Source organism: Geospiza fortis, unplaced genomic scaffold (assembly GCF_000277835.1).
Source record: "Geospiza fortis unplaced genomic scaffold, GeoFor_1.0 scaffold118, whole genome shotgun sequence".
In the NCBI taxonomy this organism is placed as follows: Eukaryota; Metazoa; Chordata; class Aves; order Passeriformes; family Thraupidae; genus Geospiza; species Geospiza fortis.
This window is the reverse complement of record NW_005054380.1, coordinates 2,919,671-2,932,596: the sequence shown is the minus strand read 5'-3', so window position 1 is coordinate 2,932,596 and position 12,926 is coordinate 2,919,671. Positions and strand designations below refer to the sequence as shown.

General features: G+C 41.8%; 1 protein-coding gene across 1 annotated transcript in view; it reads left to right on the top strand.

Moving 5' to 3' along the window:
• Nucleotides 1-12,926, top strand: part of CLSTN2 (calsyntenin 2) — a 197,484-nt gene that overhangs the window by 128,754 nt on the left and 55,804 nt on the right. Inside the window, exons 5-7 of the mRNA XM_005425119.3 lie at nt 7,173-7,358; nt 11,935-12,183; nt 12,688-12,809. Coding sequence (XP_005425176.2) covers nt 7,173-7,358; nt 11,935-12,183; nt 12,688-12,809 — 557 coding nt within the window. The remainder of the gene's footprint in view (nt 1-7,172; nt 7,359-11,934; nt 12,184-12,687; nt 12,810-12,926) is intronic.

The window sequence follows — 12,926 nt, the reverse complement described above, 5'->3', positions numbered from 1 at the left end:
CTACAAAGAAGGGCAGGACCTTCCACTTCAGTAGCGGAGTGATCTCACATCACTTCTGAGTCAACATCCCTCAGAGATGTTGTTCGCAGTAGCTGCTGAGGGCTTTCTAGTAAGATCCAGTTACTGAGGAAAACCAAAACCATATTGGCTTTCATTCTGCCAATGCTTTTAACAAGGAGGAATGATTACTAAGGTAATTGATTATTTGGAGGAGGCTGGTCAAGTGCAGAAATCTTGCTGATGAAGGTAATAGTCTTCCAGAACAATTTAAAAGGGCCAAGTAATTTCTGCACTGAACACAAATCAATTTGTATTACTCCTGTGCAGACACCTAGCAGCTCAAAACACCATCCTTGCGTTGTCTTAGCTGTGAGATATTCACCCATATTTTTATAAATGAAATTTATTGTGAAGCAGGGAGTCTTTATGCCTGTCTAGGCTTGGCACTGCTATGCATGCATTAGCCACACATCCTTCAACCAGGGTAATCAGGATGAAATACTTACATTCAGCTGTTAACTTGAATGGCACCATTTTAGTAAAACACCCACTCTAAATAACCACTCCAGACATTTGAAAATTAACTAAACTCCTGAGTACTACCAAGTTTTGAGCTTAAAATTTACATAAGTTCATATTTGCTTTATTACTTGTATCTACATCGTTTTTACTTTGCTTTGAGTAGCAGACGTACTCACAGAAAGCAGTCATACCTGTTCCAATCTAATTTTTTAGATATGCTCTCTTTAGTAAGTTCTGTATCTGCATTACAGTTAAATACATCTTCCCTGAGCACTCCAGGTCCTCCCATGTTTCTTTTTACCATGTCCTCTTACTGAAAACAGTGCTTTAGCTTTTCCACAGCTGCCTTGCTTTTGCCTGACCGTATCAGACTGGTGGCCAGTGGAAATGCTTTCTTGTCTTAATGAAATCAGCTCTTTTTCCATTTGTTGTTTTTCATTGATTTCTCAGAAGTTTGCTGAGCTTCCCGAGCACTTTGTATCACTACTAAGCACTATTTCTGTAACACCAGTTCTCAAGGTCATCTTATTCTGTGTTTAGGATATCTTCTTTCTAGACTGACTTCTAGTGTGGCACTGCCTTCCTTTCCCTTCACTGGCAGCAGTAACTAACATGGTCCTGGTCTTGTGCCAGGACTGCAAATGGAAATATCAAATAACACTCCCAAGGCAGGCTCACAGGGATCATTACCAGTTAGTTCCCTGTGTACCATGAGCTTCACATTTACAGAGTAACCCATTACTGCCCTCTCTGCAGGCTGTTCTGCTTATCTGTGAGGACTGAAATACTGAAGCCAGTCTTTTCCATCTTAAGTGATACAAAACCCCCATTCATTTTAGACCTATTTAACTGGATTTTTATTTCCGTGTAACTCTGCAGAAGATAACTCCTTTGTTCACATTTCTGTATTTGCAACTACAAAACTAGTCATTTCTTGTTTGAATTTTCACTGCAAGATCCTCCTGAGCTTTACTGAGGCAATTATCATTTCATTGAGAAGTTTCTTATCTCTGAGATGCAGCTGACAGCATCGTTCCATTAACATTTCCTCTGCCCAAAAGTTGAAGCACTGCAGGGTATCCAGTTAGCTTTGAAGCTTTTCCTTATGATTTTTTTTTCTGCATGTAAATAGTGCCACATATTCTTAGACCTTGGGCTGAAAAATTTAAGGCTTTCCACAAGAGGTATGATACCCAATTCATTGATTTGGGTAACTGCTCCATGCAGTGTTTCAGAGTCTGTCTTTGAGAATCTGAGGAGCACTTTGCAGACTCTCCAGCACAGACATTAGAAGCCTGTGACCAACTCAAACCTGGCAAGAAGAAGGTAATTTCCCTAAGGAAAGCAAGCAGAGAGCCAACTGTAATAGAGTTCCAGGATGGGGTGATGTATTTGCCAGCCAGGGCCAAGCCCTGACCCTGCTGAGGGGAGCAGGGCAGACCCAGAGAAGGGGGCCTGGCTCAGCCAAGATGCCAGATCCCCCCTCCTGGGGAGGAGGCAGGCCCCAGGAGGGGGGATTCATTATGTGAGGGTCGGTGGTCGGAGACAGGAAGGACAACACACCTCAGAGCTTCACGCGACAGCCGCGAGCTTTATTGCCCACAGCGAGTTCATCCTGGGGGTTAAAACAGCCCGAGTTCATCCTGGGAGTTAAAAAAACAGCCTGGTCTCAGCTGCTGGCTGGGCTGATCCCCTCACAGCCCAGCTCCCCACCAGGAACATGTCTGCAGCTTAGGATGGCACGTGATAGGTGAAGCCCCTGTGTAGATTTGAACCCAACCTATCCCTGCCTCATCTGAGGACTTTTTTTTACCTCTAGGCTGGCCGAGGTTGAAGGTCTGACAAGACCAAACTTATTTGGCAGCTAAATTGTGAAGCAGGGATTGCAAACTGTGACAGGGACCCATGGATGAGGGTTGGGATCCATGGATGAGGGCTGGGATCAGGCACTGGGCCGGTCCACAGTGCTGAGGCTCTGTCAAGCCCGAGCAGCAAGCCCTGGGCTGGCTCCTGGATCCAGAGATGCTGTGGCTGAGACAGACCAACACCTGCAGTCCAGTCTGATGGGGCTGAGCTTAAACGGAGCTCCAGGCCCATGAAGAGCAAATGGAGGGCCCAGGTGAAGCTTGTGGAGGTTCATTTAGGGCTTATTAGTGCCTTTGGGGCTCTGACACTGTGGGAAGTACATTATTCAAATGAAATCTCATGACAAATAATAGCTTAAGCCATGCTGTTTCATGGTTTTTAGATTCTTATATGTTTATTTCACATAATTAAGCACCATTAGGTCTGGGAACTTTATCACTTGATGGAATATTCAGTGTCAGTAGGTCGAGCACAACAGTTACTCGGTTGGGTTCACCAGCTCCTGCAGCATCAGCCTTTCCACTGTCCTGTACCAAGCACAAATTTCTGTCTCTTTTTTGTTTGTCTTTTTAAAACTATCAACATACTGCACAAGAAAAAGGTGTATATGAATGTTTGTTTATGCTTTGAGATGTGCACTTAAATCTCTTAGCACCAGCAGAGCTTTGGACATTAGTTTGAGTTTTCTCTTTGCTGTGGAAACCCTTTAACTGAGTCAGACCTGATTATCATTTCCTTAACAAGTCATTCATCTTATTTCACATTAAAAAGGCACCAGAGTAACCTTTAGCCAAATCTCTAGCCTACATAAACAGCACAGATGTGAGAATGCTGCAGAGGAAACAGAAGAGATACCAATTACACTGCTCTGGGAACCTTCTGTTCCAGCAATTATGTAGCGATGCTGCAGAGACTCACTAACAGCACCACATAAATTTTATCTCACATTTAGTTGCCAAGATGCATATCTTCAGTGCAGCAGGAGAGAAGTTTCATATTTCATTGAGTTACAATTATCTTTAATTACATCACCATCATTTTTAACATCGTGAAATGGAATCGAAGTTTATGGCCACACACATGTAGGAGACGTGAACCACGTCATACCTCCTCTGCGTGATCTTCAAGGAAAAAAATCAGATTAAGCCCCTCAGTGTCATCTAGCATTAGAAATTAATTAAAATATAAAACACGGATCACAAAGACAGCACAGAAAATCTTAAGTTTAGAGATCAAGGAACGTCTTTACACGATCCATCTGTTGTTAAAAGGAAAATTTGTTCAGTGCATTGGGATTTACTTTTAAAGGCTCAAACTGTCACTGAAGTTTGATCCATTTTGATCTTGGGATCATTTGAGTATCTCGGTGATCAAGATGCATCTTTACATAGTTGCTTTATAATTGATGAAACCTGAACCACAAGCTTGACATGGTGATATTTACACTCTAATTGTAGGGATAACCCAGCTGGGGCTGTCTTGCATTGTCTGGAGCAGCTTCATGCTACAAGTGGCAAGCAAGCAAAAGCCTGCTGAATTATAAAATCAAAACAGTGGCTGCAGGACTAAGCAGTGCTAGTTTTATTCAGACTTTTCCCCTGGGATGAGTCCTCTACCCTGATAGCATTTACTTTCCTAAGTTTGCTGTGTAATGTGGTGTTCTAGCAGGACTTGGGTCAGGTTTGTGTCAAAGCAGGAACTGTGTTGGTTGGGTTTAGTTAAACTAAGTGCAGCCTGCCAGTTCAGGTGGGGTTATGTATCTGAAGATATCTAGAAAATACCTAAATTCAGAGGTATTTGCAGACTCAGGTTACATAAGACTTTTCCTGTGAGTCACTCCAGAGGAAGTGAAAAAGTACCACCACATTCCTGAAGGGAAGGTGCTGATCCTTTGAGTAAGTCCAGTGTGGGATGTTATTCTGAGAGAAAGCAAAATACACCATTCAAAATTAAATTAAGGACTTGGGTTACTATCACAATAATTTCTTTGTGCTGTTACTACTGCTTATTGTTGCTTGTTCCAGCTCTGTGCACATCCCAGCGCTGCTGCCTGCACTGGTGGTGAGATGCAGAGGGTGCTGGCCTCAGCTTCACAGCTCTGGGAGCTAAGTGCTTGGGGGCAGGCTCTGTGGAAATAAGCCAGTTGTTTTTTGTCAGAGCTGTTGCTGCCTTTAGGGATGGTTCTGCCATCACAGGATTGTAACCTGCTCCAGTTTTGCCTCACACCTGCCTGGGAATGCCTTTGGCATGGAGAGGGACTTCTTGGTGGAGTTCCTAAATCTGCACTAAGTCAGTGAAGGAAGTGCTGGTGCAGTTTAGGATGGGGATTGGTCTGTGGTGATGCACAAACTAAGGTCCAAAGGCACTGGTTCAAGTCTAGTTGATGTTTTACAATTTAGAACTGAGATAAATGTGAGTGATTTAGGGAGGTGCAGGGTTTATGATCTCTGGGTACAAATTTCCACTTCTGCCAAGATGAAAACAAGCATGAAACAAAATACCTCCTCCAATTCTTGTGGCAGAAACAGAGGCCTCCCATCATTCTTCCTCGTGAGCAGTGGCATTTTATATGATGTGAGTTTTATAGGACACTCCTTGTATAGCTGGAGGTGAGTGTGCAGCTTCAGGCACCTTGCAGTTTATAATTCAGTCATATCTCACATCCACTAGTGAATATTCTGCATGAGTACTGGTCCATTTGGTATAGCTGAGAAATGAAAATGTGGCTGAAAGCTGCTGAAATAGTCAGAAAGGTTCCAGACATATATAAGACTTTATTTTCCTTTTGCAATAGAGGAATACAATGCCTGAACTAGTGAATAAGAGATTATAAAGATCAAAACCTAATATATTATTAGTTTGCATAAAACCAGCAAATTACTTTATTTTTACCTGAAGAACCTCAAAGAATTTGCTGCTCTTGTTCTATTGGAAAGTGTTAACCTCAAATATCAGCAATGGAGAGGGAACAGAAACCTATTATTGTAATGATGTCCCATATATGGTACTTGGAATTCTAATGGAACTGTTTAAACTGACAATTGCAGAGAAATTATGCAATACTGTAGATCAAGTCTAACTTAATGTGGAACAAATGGAGTGAATTACATGAGAATTACAACTGAAATAGTAACTCAGTTATATGTGCACAGGCAGTCATGGTTGCCTTAGTCATGATGTACTTGTCCTAAAGATTTTAGTAAAAACCAATTGGGTTATGTCAGAAAGAAGATCGGAGAATTCTGAAATGCAGAAAAGTGATTGTAGGATCATTGCCTGGACTCTGGTCTAATGACTTCCTCACCCTTCAAAGTGTTTGCGTGGATGTTTAGAATTTCTTGTAAATGTTTCGTTTAATGAAGTTTAAGACCTGAGCTTTCTGAAATGAGATCTGTTGAAAAACACAAACTCCTTCACCCACTAAATGCATACATGCATATTTGCATCCACTATTAGTTTTCCCTTCCACTGATATTTAGAACAAATCTCTGTCCATTTGCTTTCAGGGATTTTGTTGACTGCCAAGACCTAGAACTTTTCCAGTTTTGAAGTCTTATTTTACCTAGGAAGATCTGAACTAGTTAAAGCAGCGAGGGGAAGGGCCATGAACATGGCCAGAAGATTGGACTGAGAGTTGGGATTGTTCAGTGTGGAGAAGGCTCCATGGAGATCTTGCTGAGGCCTTTCAGTGCTTGAGGGGGACTTATAAGAAAGATGGATAGAAAGATTTTACTGAGGCCTGTAGTGACAGGACAAGAGGCAGCAGCTTTAAGTTGGATTTAGATTGGATATATGAATTTTTATTTTTTTTCTCCTATAAGAATTCTGAGGCATGGCACAGGTCGCCCAGAGAAGCTGTGGATGCCCTATCCCTCAACCTGAGATCAGGCTGGATGGGACTTTGAGGAACCTGGTTTAGTGGCAGGTGTCCCCCCTGCCCACAGCAGTGGGATGGAGTAAGTGAGCTTTGAGGATCCCTTCCAACTCCAGCCATTCTGTGCCTTGGTGAAAATATGAGCTGTAAAGACAGCTAAAATACATGTTTGTGATTACTGCTGCTTTTCTGGGTTTTCTCTGAAGCGTGTTGCAAACACCGTAATTAATTGGATTTCAAACATTAAAATGCTTCAGTTGAGCAGCACGGGGGTGGGGGGGGGGTTTGTTTTTGTACAAACAGGTGGCTGCCTGAGGCAGGGGATTGTTTAATTGTTGTGGGCTGTGAGGCATCTGCATAAACACAGATTAGTCAGATCTAGCTGGAAGCAGGAGTCATCCTTTCGGCTGGAACTTCCTGTCATCAGTGCTTCACAAAAGAAGGAAGATGTTCAAAGACAAGAAGTGGCACTACAAAGGTGTTATATTAGAGTGACTTGTGTAGCCTGGTCTTTGGAGGTATTCGTTCTTATCACAAGGCTGTGAAATCTGACCAAATTGGGTGCAGCAGACAACCTCCTCCCTGCAGAGTCAGCTTGTAGTCTGTCACGGAACGTGGGCACTGCAGCTCCAGACTGACACCAATTAGCACTTCTTGTCAGGAGATGTGTGTAGCCCCTGCTTGTGTGACTCAACCAGGAGTAGTGTTACTTAAGTGAGCCTGACACTCTTAGAAAAACAGGGCCAAAATCCAATTTTTTTAGCACAGTAGCTCATTGGTGCCAACTTCAGAGACTCTTTATTTTTGCCTTAGACAGTGTCCTTTGAGAACAATACGTAATTTGAAATTATATAACTCCCTTTCTGTTACTCACCACTGGATCTTGGTTTCGATTTGTTTGTTTTTCCAGACTGGAACAAAAGGATTGAATACAGGCCTGGCTCTGGCAGCATTCCCTTGTTTCCCAGCATCCACCTGGAGACGTGTGATGGACCAGTGTCCTCAATCCACACCACCATTGAGCTGCAGACCAATTACATCGGGAAGGGCTGTGATCGTGAAACCTACTCTGAAAAATCTCTGCAGAAATTATGTGGTATGGATATGGATTTCCATTGACATAATAATGTTTTTGCAAACAAGGCACCGGCTCCTTGTTACTTGTAAGCATGCAGAGCTTGGATTTAGCTCAGCTGGCTCACTTTGGATTGTAGCCATGAAAATGGAGAGAGTGATGATATTTGACAGCTGCTCCATCCTTCTTTTCCTTTTGTTTTCACTCTACTTCATACTTTCTCCCTGCCTTCTTTTAATTTTTTATCTCTCCTGCTCCGATTCCCCTCTCAATTTTTCCTTCTTCCTCATTCCATCTCTTTCCCCTTCTTTCTTCCCTCTGCTACAGATAGTGATGTGACACTGTAGTGAGATTTCCAGTGTAGATTTGCCATCACAGGAAGACCATAGGATCTGAAGGGAATTAAATCTTCCTGTTGTGTTTCAGTCCTCCTAACTCAGCTTTCTATTCTGCTGCTCAGTGCTGTGCCAGAGGACAAAGAAACAAAAAGTAAAATAATATTCTGGGCAAAAAATATTTAAGAAACATGAACTTCAGATTAGAGCTGACCTGGTGGAGAAATATTTCCTAAATTTTTCCTCCCTTTTTGTGCTTTCTGATAACTTTGTGTAAAATGCAGAAGTCGATTTTGAAAGGCAGGTTAAATACTTGAAGATACTGCTGTATTTTTTTCAGACTTTAAGATTCTGTATCTGACAAAGCAAGGGCCACACAATAATCCCTTCATCTTTTGAGATCAGATGTCTCTCCTGCTCTGATATCCTGTCTTTAGAGTCCTCCTCTGAAGCCCTGATGGTGTAGACATTAATTCTCATCTTCCCTGTCTCTTTGCCTGGTTTCTGTCTGAGCCACAGTAGTAATTGTGCAATTTTTTTCCATTTAAATGCGTGGATTTTGGTTTTGGGTGCTCTGGTGTAGGCCTTGCCTTTGCTCTGATAACCACCCCGCAGTGCTGCAGGCATGTTAAGATCAATACACTAACCTTTGGGAAATAATTTTTGTAAATGAAAAATTTCAGCCAGTGTTACTAAATTATTAAAAATGGAGAAGCAATTTCCAGGGAAAAACGGTTGGCAGTTGCAATTATCAGTTATCAGTGGAGATGAAGAAAGGGAGATAAAGGTGAATGGGAGTAGTAGCATTGTCATAAAATCTGAACGTTTTCAACTTCAAAATTGCTTAGTTAAGATCACAGAAACAATCATGACTTCGATTCTATGTCTGTATCCAACTGCCTGGGCTCTAGAAGAGCAGATGAAAATCCATCTGCCCCAATATGCATCTTAATCATGGTAATGATATTAAATCTGAGGGGCGGACCAAGGCTTGATTTCATAAAATATGAAAATTTTAATAAGAATAAATATGTTAAATATTTATATAATAGCTACATATATATACATATTATCTATCAATTATATATAAATATTCTAGAAATAATATTTATGTAATAGCTAAAGTCAAATACTTTTGCCTCCTCTAAGAAGCTGGATTAGCAGCCAAATGAACTTTGCTTTGTGCTGTTACAGACCTGAACTGCAAATGTTACAGTCACTCAGTGCAGACCACTATGAACAAGACCTAAACCACAGAATTGTTACCTTGAAATCAAACAATGACAGCAGCTATATCCAACAATATGATCATTTCAAGTGTAGGCTGAAAGGAGGTACCTTCAGCTGGTGTAAAAGTCCTTAGTTGAGGAAGGTTGTACAAACTCTGAGGGGCTCAGTTTGCAGAGTGTGGCTTGACTGCCTCACCTGCTGACCCTGGAGTAGAAAAGAGAATTACAGGCACCTCTCGGGTCTGCAGGGCCTCTGCCCTCCTCATCTGTGAAGGGAGAGAATGGAAAACACTTGAGAAAACAAGTAAGAGTGTAAGAGTGTATGTAAATAGGGGGAAAATTCTCACCACTGAAAGAATATTTCTTTTGGTCCAGGTTTTCCATATTTCATAGCGAGCAGACATGGTAGAAACTTGTAACAGGACTTTGATGAAAAGGCTGTAAGTGACAATGTGCTTAACATGAGAATTGCATTTAGCCTGGCCTGCACTTTGCTATTTAGTATTTTTTGCCATCCTTAATGTAGAGAGAAGTCTTATGAAAGCCGCTTAAATTATTTCTAGAAATCAGTTTTCTCCCAGAAGTTACGTTATTGTAACTAATGGCTGGATGATAATAAAATCCTTTGAAAAGGATGAAAACCCTGAATTTTTTTATACAGTGAAGCATGATGTGATTGCAGAGTGTGCAGAACTGAGCACTCATACAGCTCTGCACCACGTAAAATGCAAGGCTCTCTCTGTAAAAGTAAAGATGCAGTTTATAAATCCTGTGCTCATTTCTTCATTTATCTGTTGGAAATCTGGAGAAGGCAGATGTTAAGGAGGGTGAATTAAAATTCATTATTTATATGATGGAAGGTACAAGTCTGCTTTTCAATAACCCAGAGATTTGCATCCCTTGGACGGTCAAGGTGGGCAGCTTAAATGATTAAATTACACTTGAATCATTTTAAAGGCAAGGAACTATTAGTGTTGTGCCTCAAAGCATTTTAGAAAGCATTCTTTCACCTTGTTACCTGACAGTAATAAAAAGTACAGACTAAAAGACGACACCACTTGGACTGCAAAAACATATCAGAAAAAATCACACTAAAATAAACACAGGATAAGGAGCCTAAAATATAGTGGGAAGATGGCTCTGGTGCTGTCTCCTTTCCCTCTAAATGTAGATAAAATAGGAAATAATGGGATTGGTAATTCTCACATGTGTCAGATGGGAAACTGAGGCAGGGAAACACTGTCAGCCTCAAGGCTCTGCTCCAACCACAATCCTGCCCTCTCTCCATTATCCTGGGTGGTGTAGCATTGCAAGAGGCCCAAAGTGGTTCTGATCACAAAGGAGAGTTTGAGCTGGGAGTTATTTGGATCATTTGTTTCCAGCTAAGCCAGCAGTCTGGTCCAGCTCAGTGAGCAGCATCACTGTGTGCTTATCCTGGCGCAAAGTTTGGGGCCAACTGCATAAACCACTTGAAAATATAAGCACTTTCATATGCAAGAGGTGCCTTAGGAGTCTTAGCCCAAAACTGAGCTTCATGCAACAGTTCCTGCATTGTTCTGGAAGCATTTTGGGAGAAAAGGGCATCAGGCACTACATTTTGGAAGGGCACTGATCCCATGGTCAGGCTATTCTGGGAACACCTCCAAAGAAATCCTGTTTGCATTGTTCCAGGTCTGTCTCTGTACATGGCTGAGCAGCCTGGGGCCCTGGCTGGATTTTCTAGGATAGGAAAAGCATGACTTATTCCAGCCAAATCTCTCAAGTACAAAATCCAATGATTTTTCTCAGGACAGGATTAAAACATGTAACAGGATGAGATTCCAAACTTAGCCATAAATCTCCATACAAATATAGGCAGATAAAGTAGAACCTGTTGAGCTTGGTGCTGGTTACACAAATGCAGTGTCCTGTATTATCCAGAATTACAGTTTGTAAAATAAATACACTTTGTCTCCATGCTCAAACTATGAAGATGTAGGTTTTAGGTTTGATATTCAAAATATCACTTCAGAATAGCCTCATTTTACAGTAGTAAATTTTGGAAAAGAACCCAAGACATTCAGAATAAGATAAATATTTCCAAATCATTGCTATAATACATTTTTAAAAGCCTGTATGAAACAATTCTACACGCTTTTGGCTTAAATTTTTTTGCACTCCTGCAGAGATTTGGGATCTTTTATCTCTTCTTGGATGGTGAAGGAGGGCAGAACACCTTAGCAGGGGATTTTTTATGCCATCACAGTTTGCTCACCATATTGTTACTTGACAAAGCAGCAACAGGAATACAAAGATTGTGCTTTTTACTCTTGGAATCCTATTTCCTGTACAGGCTGTCTTTCACATGCTCTGGGTAGCTCCTTGCATGGTTTTCATAGTGCCTGGCAGTTGTTAAGCTGTAAGCAAACCCAGAGCTGTGAAGAACTGTGCTATTTTATCAGATCTTGGTACCACGGTGTTTTCCATCTCGGTCTATCATTAAAGAACACACAGAGCTCCAACCATCAAATATGTACCAGAAAGCAGCACTGGAGTGATATTATCTGGTTGGGGTGAATCCCCCCCTGTGAATGGACATTCCTCCCAGAATAACTGGGGATATCCATGGCTGGCTGCTGGACACTGTGAGGCCTGTCCTGCAACCATCCCCACTGGGCTGTATGTTACAGCACATCATCCTCACAAACCTTCATGCTGTCAGGGAGGGAAGATAAATGCAGAAAATTTGTTTTGACTTAGCAGATCTTGAAGTAGCTGAAGAAATGTCGTTAATGAATTTCAGAAAATAATGAACATTTCTGAGAAAGATAACTTTACATTATTTTTCTATAGTTTTCTGTGCAGAATATTTAATCTAGAAAACTCTTGCTGGTTCATGATGGTGGGTATTTTATAATGTTTCAGTGATTTGGCATCGAGGCTGGTATGACCATTTGGGTAGTCTAAAGAGGGTGAATCAGAACCCTAGCCTATATTAATCTTCACAGCTTTTTCACTGGTCTCTCATTGTGTTATTCATTATGTGATTTGCAGGAGCTTCCTCAGGTGCCATTGACCTGTTACCATCTCCCAGTACAACAACCAACTGGACAGCTGGGCTCCTCATGGATAGCAATGACATGATTTTTAAATTTGATGGAAAGCAAGGAGCCAAAATCCCAGATGGAATAGTCCCAAAAAATTTAACTGATCAATTCACCATCACTCTATGGATGAAACATGGACCTAGTCCTGGATTAAGAGCTGAGAAGGAAACTATTCTCTGCAACTCTGACAAGACAGGTGAGTCTGTGTATGGAAAAAATGTTATGCAAAGGGGATATCAACAGCAGTAGAGTGTTGCCTTGTCTCCTCATTTAATTTGGTCTGAGAAAAAACTAATCTCAGATGGTGCCACTCCAAACATTGCTGCCTTAAGAGCTTACTGAAGGGCCTGATGACTACCTACATTTCAAACACAGCTGGGATAACCCAGCTAGAGATGTCACAGGAACTGACTGATAGCATAACTAAATTATGTTTAATTTTTTTTCATTATTTAGATTGAAACACTTCTAATTCTTCACTGAGACAAGTTAGATAAAATATGCATTTGGATTTCATTTATTAGCTAGGGCAGGATGATCCCATGAACAAAGCTGATGCAGCATGCTTCAAGAAGAGTCATACTAATCCATGAAAAAGCTCAGTTCTTTAGGGTTTCTGTGATGTGGCTGGGTGCTGTCGGTGTGTGAGGCTCGCAGACACCAAGGGCTGTGTGTGGCTGAGCCGGGTGTGTCCCCGCAGAGATGAACCGGCACCACTACGCGCTCTACGTGCACAACTGCCGCCTCGTGTTCCTGCTGCGCAAGGACTTCGACCAGGCCGACACCTTCCGCCCCGCCGAGTTCCACTGGAAGCTCGACCAGGTACCCCCCTCCTGCTTCCCGAGGTCATCCAGGACCTGTAAGAGCCGAAATGAGGGATGCGGGACTCCAGGCAGCTCTCCAAAATGCAGTTTATTGTGTACAAAATGCAGTTTATTG